The following is a 10,005-nucleotide window of genomic DNA, read 5'->3' on the forward strand; positions in this document are numbered from 1 at the left end:
TCACAGTTTAATGATCGAGCGGATTCTCATCGAGCATACACTTCTCATATCTTTTGGAGGGTTCTTTCCGGTCTTGATGGGGTATGATGCCTGTAAGGCTATACCACACTTACCTGAGGTAGTGTTTGCCACATTTCTCTCCATCTTGCTATAACCGTCCTCTTCCCATTTTTCTCCCCACGAATTCTTTACAATCCAGTAGTCTAAATCGTCTTCTCTACCGTACCCAACAGCAAGAACACCGTGATCCAGATCGGTTCCACAACGCCCAGTGAAGACACCCGGAATGATGCATAAACATAGAATGTCTTCAACACACAACGAGAGGAGAAAAAAAAAACACCACGAATGATGATGCATTGTAACAGCGTAAGTACACAGATATTGTCCGTTTTGGCCCATTATGTATCACCGTCAATCTCATAGTTTTAAAAAGCGTCTACTAGGGAGATGTTCCCACACCCTTATAAAGATGTGGGATCTCACAATCCACCCCCTTTGGTGCTCAGCGTCCTTGCTGGCACAAGTTCTCTCTCCAATCGAAGTAACCCCCAATCCACCCCCTTTGAGGCCAGTCACCTTTCTGGTGCACCGCCTCGTGTCCACCCTTTTCAAGGTTTAGCCTCTTCTGGCTCTGATATCATTTGTAACAGCTCAAATTCACCGCTAGCAAATATTATCCACTTTGACCCGTTACGTATCGTCATCAGCCTCACTGTTTTAAAAAGCGTCAGATAGGGAGAGGTTTTCATACCCTTATAGAGAATGATCATTCCCCCCTACAACCGACGTGGGATCTCACAATCAACCTCCTAAGGACCCAACGTCTTCGCTGACACTTGTCCTCTCTCCAATCAATGTGGGACCCCCACCCTCTTTGTGGCTCACTTTTCTTTCTATCACACCCCCTCATGTCCACCCCCTTCGGAGCTTAGCCTCTTCTAACTCTGGTACCATTTGTAAAAGCCCAAACATACTGCTAGCCGATATTGTCCGCTTTGACCCATTACATACCACTGTCAGCCTCACGGTTTTAAAACGCGTATGCAAGAGAGATGTTTCCACACCTTTACCAAAAATGCTTCATTCCCCTCTCCCACCAATGTAGGATCTTTAAATGCACATATCCATAGACATGGGCGGTCTTCCAAACACACACACACAACAGGATATTCTCGAACATGCATTCAAAACCTTAGCTTTGTGAAACAACATCCAGGAAATGTTCAAAAGTTGAAAAGATTACCGATTGGTAAAGTTGGAAGGCTCTGCCACCAGCTTCAATGGCAACACTAACTGGTTGACCTGCCATAGCCGTCTTCAACAACCTCTCATTAATCTCAGGAACATCTTCATGCCCATCTATTTCAACAACCTTAATATGTTTCTGTTGACAAAACATTAGCAACCAAGTCAAATGAAGATGTCAGAAACAACAAATGAATCGAATTTAGTAGGTCGATCGACACGAACGCGGTCGGGATCACAAGTGTCATCACGGGCCTTGTAAGGGTAATCTTTCTCGGTGTCGATTCCACCATTGTCAATGATGAAGTGGAAAGCATAGTCCATAAGACCACCATTGCAACCCATGTTATATGTTCTATCATAGTCCATAAGACCTCTCCTAACAAGCCTCCACTCGAACAAATTACATCATAGAGCCTCTTCTGAGACCTATGGAGCCCTCGAACAAAATACACCCTTCGTTCGACACTTGAGTCACCACTTTTGACTACACTTTCAAGGTTCACAACTTCTTTGGAGCCCTCAAACAGCCTCCCCTTAATCGAGGCTCCACTCCTTCTTAGAGGCCTCGAATAAAATACACCCTTCGTTCGACAATTGAATCACTTTTGACTACACCTTTGAAGTTCACAACTTCTTTGTTCGATATTTGAGGATTCTATTGGCATGACTAAATTAAGAGCGTGACTCTAATATCATGTTAGAAATTAGTACTCTCCACCATGGTACGATATTCTTTACTTTGATCATAAGCTCTCGTGTCTTTGTTTTTTGTTTTTACCAAAAGACCTCATTACAACGGAGATGTATTCCCTACTTATAAACTCAAACAAACACACAAACAAACACAAATCAAATCGATAATCACCGGTGGTTTGCAAGAGTCAAAAGATCAAAGACTAAATGAGAATACAGAATCCATCGGATCAGTTAAACAAAAATGCTGCAAAATAAGAGGAAAACAGAACTCACCACACTGTCCTTGATCTTTAACAGCCGTAACAGCGCCCTTCTTTCTCCAATCGACATCATCCGGAAGATCATCGCCGACAGCCGTCGCGTACCTACTGCTCTTAGCGGCGGATAGGCGAGGCATTGGGGAGAATCGGCCGCCCAAAAACATGGCCCGATACTCATCATTGGTGAGATCAGCGAAACGAGTCAATCCAACCTTATAACTCCGCGATTCCCGGTTATGTTCATCGATGAACCTGAGATTATCCTTGAAAATCTCAAACCGCCGCTCTTTCTCGCCGATAGCGTTGTACGCTTTTCCATGATGGACCAACCACGACTCGTACAGAGCCGCGACCTCGTCGTGGGTCCGGTAAGGGTTACCCATGTGGTGCTTTGCGTTCTCATCGATGATGGAGAAGATGGATGAATCGGAAGCCGCAGAAAATGAGGGAAAACAGAGGAAAAAGGGCTAAGCTAGTAGACAATAACATTGGTATCAGAACCATGTCCTTTAACTTAATCCTATTAATAGAATACTCAAACGTGTAACAAAGAAGTTGTCTGAGCTTCCAACATATAGTAAAAAGTGACTCAAATTCTTAACGTTTATAAAACATATCAATTTAGTCCTTAAATTAACGACTTCATTAAATAGATAATGAAGATATTGGCGTTGTTGGATGATGAAAGTCCCACCTCCGCCAATGTAGAGAATGATCATGAGTTTATAAGTGAGGAATACTAACCCTAAGCAAAGCCATGAGAGCTTATGCTCAAAGTGGACAATATCATACCATTGCGGAGAATCGTGTTCGTCTAGCAGGCGTAACAATTTTTAAAAGACATCCTCCTCCATCATCTTATCGTCCAGAAAACCATTCGTCTCTCACAATAATGTGATTAATATCGAGTGAAACAAAGACATCCTTACATATAATTGAAGTAATAGAAACATCATGTTTAAGAACAACGAGGACGTTCCTAGCCCAAATGGGGCGAGACAAGAGATGGGACGACTGCACGGTGATGGTGGGAGATGGGGACGATAGCAAAGTCGATAGTGAAAATTTTTATATATTTTTTAAAATTTCTTTAATTTAAAGTATTATTATCTTTATTTGTTTTTCAGCTTCTTTATTTAATGCCACTTTTTTTCCTCTAGTGAATAAATAAATATTTTGAATACATTATTTAATAATATCAACAAAAGAATAATAAATACTTATATAATTTGATATTATGTAATAAAATTATCGTATAAGGAATTTAATAATAATAAATTATATAAGTTAATTCAAATATATTTATTAAACAAATTGAAATAATGATAAAATGAAAAGAGAAAAAGAAAATTAGGAAAAAAAAGAGTAGGGAGTTTTGCGGTGGAGGCAGTTGTCCTTGTCCCACATCGCTTGCGTCTCAAAGTTGAAGAAAACGGGTATAAATAAATAAACAAATCATTCCTTTTACGATCTTTTCTATTCTCTTTTCCGACACGTTTTCTCCTTATTATTTACTGGGTGTATATATTTAATTGGACAACACACAACAATCCAACCTAATAATAGGGGTTAGATTAGTATTTCGAGTTGGATTAAGTTATTTTTTCTGAACTCGAATTAACTCGGTTCGGTTTTGGATTCATAGCACAAATACTTGGATTGATCCAACTGAAAAAAGTTTAAAATAAGTGGTTAATGTAGACTTACTACAACTCCACCACGTGCCGGTTCGACTCCAGTTGAATATTTTGTTTAGTTTCTCTTTTTTATTACCTTATTATGGTTTATATTAGGTTATTGACACAAAATTGATGGATAAAAAATTAATTCGAATAGATTTGAAAATTTTGTTAAAATCTAGCGGTAATTCTAAATTTTAATATATTTATTATCTTTACCGTGTAACATTATTATTTATAAGGTTTTTTAATTTTATGATGTATCATTATACTTTCCTTATTTTTAATGTAACCGAATTTCAATAAGTGTCGTATTTAATTGTGTTTAGTTATATGACAAGTTGAACTACGTTAAGATGTTACAATTTGACTGTTGTGGTTGTTTTTTTTAAATAAAACTTTTTAAAAAAAGTTAACAACTCGACAACCCAACCCGAAAACAGGTCTATTTTACTGTTTTAACTTCGTGCCAAAGAAAAAAAAAATTGAAAAAAAAATGAAAAATGAATTTTTTTTAATGAGACGTGAGAAAGAGGTAATAGGAAGCGCACAATAAATTATAGCAAACAAAAATGACAACTTTACGTTAGACTCTCTTTTCTAATTTTCCCTTTTATTCTATTTTAATTTCTATCTTTTTAAATAATTTAATTTTCATATTAACTATTACAACTTCGCCCCTAAATGAGGTTAGTTCCTAGGACCATCCAACTCCAACCAACAATCGAGGGCGGCTTGAGAGGCAATGTCAAAGACGCCAATGTTCGAATATTTCTTATTTTTTGTTCCAAATTTTGGCTTTGAATCAACGATTTCAACATATATGTCGATAATGGTCGATTTTTCACATTACAAAATTGATCCACGATCAATCAACAAGCTCGATTAACTCTCAAAACAGATGCTTTACATTAAACTCTAAACAGATGCTAGATGCATATTGCAAACAATTTTTCACCTTTGGACAAATATAAATACCTCAATTTTATATTCGGTAGTTATTACTTGATTTCATTGAATAGATTAATAATTATTTTTAAAAAATTTATTAATATTTTCTTGTTCTCTCGTATCATCACGTCCTCTCCCTTTCTATCTCTCTTCTTCTACTTTTTTGTCCTTGTTCCTCTCTCGGTCGTCTTTTAGCTTATCTAATAATATTCTATCTATAATATATATGACTTTAAATCACTCGTGGTTAATAATACATATTTAAAGTTAATGTCACTAAATTTTAAAAAATATATAAAAATAAGGACGATATAGTTTTAAAAGTTTTGGAAATAAAAAATAAATATTTTAAAAATTTATGGACAAAAATATAATAATTTAAAATGTAATAAAAAAAATGTAAAAAATCATAAATTATATTATCTTCCTTTTTCATTTTTTTTAATAAAATTCTGAAATTGGCACGTGGGTCATTTGGTATTGGTCTGGTTTTTTTCTTTTCTCTTGTTTTTTCCTCAAAAAACAAATATATATATCGAAAACAAAAAGAAATTCCAGCTCATTAATAATTTTCCTTTTTGTTTGTTTCCTGCATTATTTTATAATTATTATTTTATTTTTTATTTTTTACTTTTTCTTAATTGATATTTGTAAAAATGAAAAGATTAAATTAATTATGTGATTTTTTTAGTTTAGGCCATCAAGATTTTCTCCTCGAGCTATGGGTTCGTGCTTTTAGTAAAAGAAGTCATCCGATAACAAACGATTTAGTTATTTGTTTATAATTTTTTAATCGTGTAGTGTTTCTCGACACTGTTGTTCTAACGTCTCAAAATCATAATTAAATTTTCTATTATATTCAATCTTTCCTACTCAGTCTTGAGAGAGCGAGAGGATAATCACGAGAGCTCAGAAATCTATTCAAAACTTGGGATCATCATAATACTTTACAACATAAATGAGTGTGGCATGCGTCCGGGAGTTCTTTATTTCCATTTTACTCTATTGAGTTTAGGTTGTTACTACAATATTTACGTGCGCTATAGGAGAATTTAGAATATGTTAAGAACAAGGTAACTTGAGCTCAAGATTAACGCTCTTCATAATCTAAACAAACCTATATATACATTATTACAACTCCGTAAAACGTAAGTTCATCGTAAGTTCGTAATTCGTTGTTACATCGAGTCGTTAAAAGCATGAGTGGTGGAGTGAGCGGAATTTGTGAATGAACCAAAATTTGGTTGTCATGTCAAAGCGCACCAACGTCGAGTGTGGGACAGGCAACTCACATGGCAATGGGCAGCATTGAGTGACATGCTTTGTCGGTCCCGTGAGTTTCTTACCAATTGGATTTGCTAATTATTAACCTCTTACTAGCTACATTCTAATCTCAATTTTAAACCAACTTTTTAATCTCACACGTCTCGATCTCGATCCCGATCCGTTAATATCATTTATGTATTTGTATCGAATTGAACCCATAAACCCTAAACGATTTATAAATTTGAAACTCTCATATCTGTTCAATTCTCTTCGATCTGTATGTTCATTTTGTCTCGTTCAACCTCTTACAAACTTCATTTCGTTCTTCTCAGCCTCGAGACATGAAAATATTGGTAATGTAATGACCCTAATTTTAACATAATTTATCCTAGGTAAGTTTCATAGTCTTTCACGTGAATGCAAATACCCTATAAGTTTGACTTTTCAATAAAGTTGTTATTGTCTTCTTCCATGTTTCTCATTCTATATAATTTCTTCATGCAAGAAAAAGTAAATAAATAAAAGACACTAAAATGGCCAAAATCTCTGCTTTTGCTTCTTTATCCATCTTTAATCTCCTCCTCTTCTCTTCCTTTTCCGCCCTCGCCCTCGACATCGGCATCGGCATCGGCATCGGCATTGGCGGTGGCAGCAACTCTCCTCCGCCATCGACATCTCCCGATTGTAACACTCCTCCTCCTCCTCCTCCTCCTCCTCCACCACGGCCTCCGTCTCCACCTCCGCCGTTGCCATCGAAGCCAGCACCAGCGACCTCCCCGAAACATCGTTCACCGAAACGAAGTCCACCACGGCCACCGACGCTAAGATTCGAGAGCAAGAGAATCGAAATTGCTTATAGAGTGATTCAAAACTACAAAAGTAGAATCGAGAATGACCCATTGAAGGTCATGGCTACATGGAATGGGACCGATGTTTGCAGCTACAAAGGATTTAGGTGCGACAAATATCCGGATGCTGAAAACAAGAGGGCGGTGTCGGGGCTTAGCTTCAATAATTTCAACTTTAGTGGCTCTAAGCTCACTCTCGATGGGCTGGCCGACAAGTTGTCGGACATCGCATACTTCCATGCCAATTCCAACTTTTTCTTTGGCACCATACCCAAACTCATTGCCATGGTCAAGTTCTTGTACGAGCTCGATCTTAGCAACAATAAATTTAAGGGGTCGTTCCCTAATGAAGTCCTCGGCGCCATCAATCTCACGTTTTTGGACCTCCGATTCAATTACTATTGCGGTCCGGTCAACCCGAGGCTCTTTGATATGGACATTATTGCGGCCATCTTCCTCAACAATAATAAGTTTAATCAGAGCATCCCGGCTAACGTCGGCAACACACCTGCTCGGTACTGTATTACCTCGAACTTTTTGCTTTTTTTCATTTTTAATTATTGGATGAGAATGGTTTATCTTACTAATGTAAGTTGTTATGAGGAATAGGTTCTTACATATATGAGTCATGTATTGTCATTTATTTTAATTCATAACTCTCATTTATTTTTTGGTTTATGAATCATCTTAATTCATATATGAGCAGTAATATTGCTATGATTCATATACGAGAATTTGCATTATTATATCTGTATACAGACTTGTCTAGCATTGTTTTGAAGTGGGAAGTCATTGTCATTTTGTATTTGTCCCGGGACAATTGAGAGGAATTTGGTAAGAGAGACTTTAAAGGGTGAAACGGTGAGAAATATACTTAGGTTATAATAATTGGGTACCACCACGTAAATCTTTGTGTCTCTTTGTTTAATTTCTGTTTGTGGGTGTGTGAGTGCTATCGATCTTACTTCAGCTTCCACTACAAAAATTGGGTATCTGGAAAGTAACATTTTTTTTACTTTTTTGGCCCGAAGGTATCTGACGTTCACGAGCAACGAGTTCACCGGTGAAATCCCAAAAAGCATCGGAACAGGAAAGACAAGGAAAACCCTAATCGAGGTCCTCTTCTCCGACAACAAGCTCTCCGGCTGCTTACCGATGGAGATCGGGCAATTAGAAAACACCATTCTCTTCGACGCGAGCAAGAACACCCTCACCGGCCCGATCCCATACTCCTTTGCTTGCTTGGCCAAAATGGAGGTTCTCAACTTCGCCAACAACCGTCTATACGGCGCCGTTCCGGAGGCGGTCTGCAAGTTACCGAACCTCCAAAACTTCACCCTTTACAACAACTTCTTGACCCAAGTCGGCCCCGTTTGCCGGAGCTTGATCGGAAGGAAAATCCTCGACGTCTCTGGAAACTGCATTTTGGGGCTGCCGGGACAGAGATCGGAGAAGGAATGTTCTTATTTCTTCAGCAAGGTTCATTCGTGTTCCGATGAGAAGTCCATGAAGTATATTCCTTGTACGGCGAATAAATACTTGTACGGCGATCCCACCGCCGGCCCACTTCCGCCGCCGAGGAAGATGACGGAGATGAGAACTTATGCCGCTCTTGTCCCCAATTGATTTTTACTTTGATGTATGTGTTTACTTTTAATTCTCTTCAATTCCAAATTTAATTTTCAAATATTATGTCTTTTAAATAATTGTAATTACTAAAAACATTTTATTTTATTATAAAAGCGTATAAAATTTAGAGATGTATATTTAATTTGTAATGTCGAAGTCTCGTGATGACCCGATCTCAATCAGAGATTCTTCGTTTAGATGGAGAATGAGATAGAGAGTGAACGGATAGAATTTCCCCCATTAGATAAATAGGGTTGGAGACCAAAATTATATATCATGTCCTCATCCTAAAATGAGACTGTTTAAATTCTATTTCCAAGTTAGTATATACAGACGGGCGACATGAAAATTTTCAGTCCTCTACTCTACTAACTGAGAGATACTAGTTGTTTCCGACACATTAGACGTATTTTCAATAGTAAATTTGATCCGGTGATACGAAGATTTTCAATCCTCTGCTCTACCAACTAAGCGATACAAGCCATTTTCGACACATTAGACGTATTTTTAATAGCAAATTTGAATCGGTGACACGAACATTTTTAGTCCTCTGCTCTACCAATTGAGCTATACCGGCCATTTCATTTTTGATACATTAGAAGTATTTATTTTAATAGATGACTTTGGTTTATGTGAGTGTAAATAATAATAATAATAATAAAAAAAAAGCATTCCAACGCATAGAAATAGTATCCACTATTGAGTATTGTTAATCGTTCTGTCACATTCATAGCGTTAATTTAAACTATTAATTTATTAATAAAAAAAATTAATAATAATTTTTTTTTGGATACTTTTCTTAAAATTAAAAATCATATTATCAACAAATAATAATTTAATGAGATGGTTCACTCCCTTTATAAAACTAATTACTAGTATATATTGAAAAAAAAAATTATATATTAAAAAATTCTTTAAAATGATATTTTTTCAAAGAATAATATACGAAGACAAATTGTTCACAGAAAATTCAATCTCGGCTTCGATCTCTATAAAAATAAACTAAAATATTTCACACAGTGCCATAGGCCAAATATTCCGCTATATTTTGTATTTATTTAATTTTTAAAAATCGAAATTATAAAAGCCATGAAAATGGATCGCCTTGGTTGGTAAAAGCAATAAATGGGAATTTGATATGATATGTTTTAATATCTTATCCCTATCTCATGCATGCCACATAAATAGTTTATATATATTAAGTAAATTTATGAGTTAAATAATATAACAATTAAAAAAAATCGCTAAATTCATAAAAATTTTAAAAACGCTCGTACAATTTTAAAAATTTTAATTTAAATTTAAAAATATTAATATTGTTCAGCTTCGTCATATATTGATGGTAAAAAAATTATTAAAAAAATAAATTAGGTTTAAAATGACAAAAAATAACTAAACTACTCATTAGAACATTATAGAATATTT

At 36.0% G+C, this 10,005-nt stretch overlaps 2 protein-coding genes across 2 annotated transcripts; one reads left to right on the top strand and one right to left on the bottom strand.

The window, feature by feature from the left end:
- LOC111776406 (cysteine proteinase RD21A-like) lies at positions 1-2,597 on the bottom strand. The gene is made up of 4 exons (XM_023655844.1): positions 2,162-2,597; positions 1,468-1,641; positions 1,249-1,375; positions 1-284 (listed from the first exon to the last, which is right to left on the bottom strand). Exons 1-4 carry the CDS (start codon positions 2,588-2,590, stop codon positions 1-3), a joined length of 1,014 nt encoding a protein of 337 aa, XP_023511612.1. The 5' UTR covers positions 2,591-2,597.
- Positions 2,598-6,636: 4,039 nt separating this feature from the next.
- On the top strand, positions 6,637-8,685 carry LOC111811274 (uncharacterized protein At4g06744-like). Its single transcript, XM_023698042.1, has 2 exons — positions 6,637-7,466; positions 7,983-8,685. The coding sequence occupies exons 1-2, from the start codon at positions 6,637-6,639 to the stop codon at positions 8,575-8,577; spliced, it is 1,425 nt and encodes a 474-aa protein (XP_023553810.1). The 3' UTR covers positions 8,578-8,685.
- The last annotated feature ends 1,320 nt before the right edge of the window (positions 8,686-10,005 follow it).

The sequence above is a fragment of the Cucurbita pepo genome, chromosome LG15, assembly GCF_002806865.2.
Source record: "Cucurbita pepo subsp. pepo cultivar mu-cu-16 chromosome LG15, ASM280686v2, whole genome shotgun sequence".
In the NCBI taxonomy this organism is placed as follows: Eukaryota; Viridiplantae; Streptophyta; class Magnoliopsida; order Cucurbitales; family Cucurbitaceae; genus Cucurbita; species Cucurbita pepo.

Bases quoted from the DNA above. Each gene is read 5' to 3' on its own strand.
- LOC111776406 (XM_023655844.1), bottom strand. From the start codon at position 2,590: ATGGGTAACCCTTACCGGACCCACGACGAGGTCGCGGCTCTGTACGAG. The intron at 1,642-2,161 runs GTATTCTCATTT...AATTTGTTCGAG, and splicing joins TAACTGATCCGATGGATTCT to TGGAGGCTTGTTAGGAGAGG. The intron at 285-1,248 runs CGGTAATCTTTT...TATGCATCATTC, and splicing joins AGCCTTCCAACTTTACCAAT to CGGGTGTCTTCACTGGGCGT.
- LOC111811274 (XM_023698042.1), top strand. From the start codon at position 6,637: ATGGCCAAAATCTCTGCTTTTGCTTCTTTATCCATCTTTAATCTCCTC. The intron at 7,467-7,982 runs GTACTGTATTAC...TTTGGCCCGAAG, and splicing joins GTCGGCAACACACCTGCTCG to GTATCTGACGTTCACGAGCA.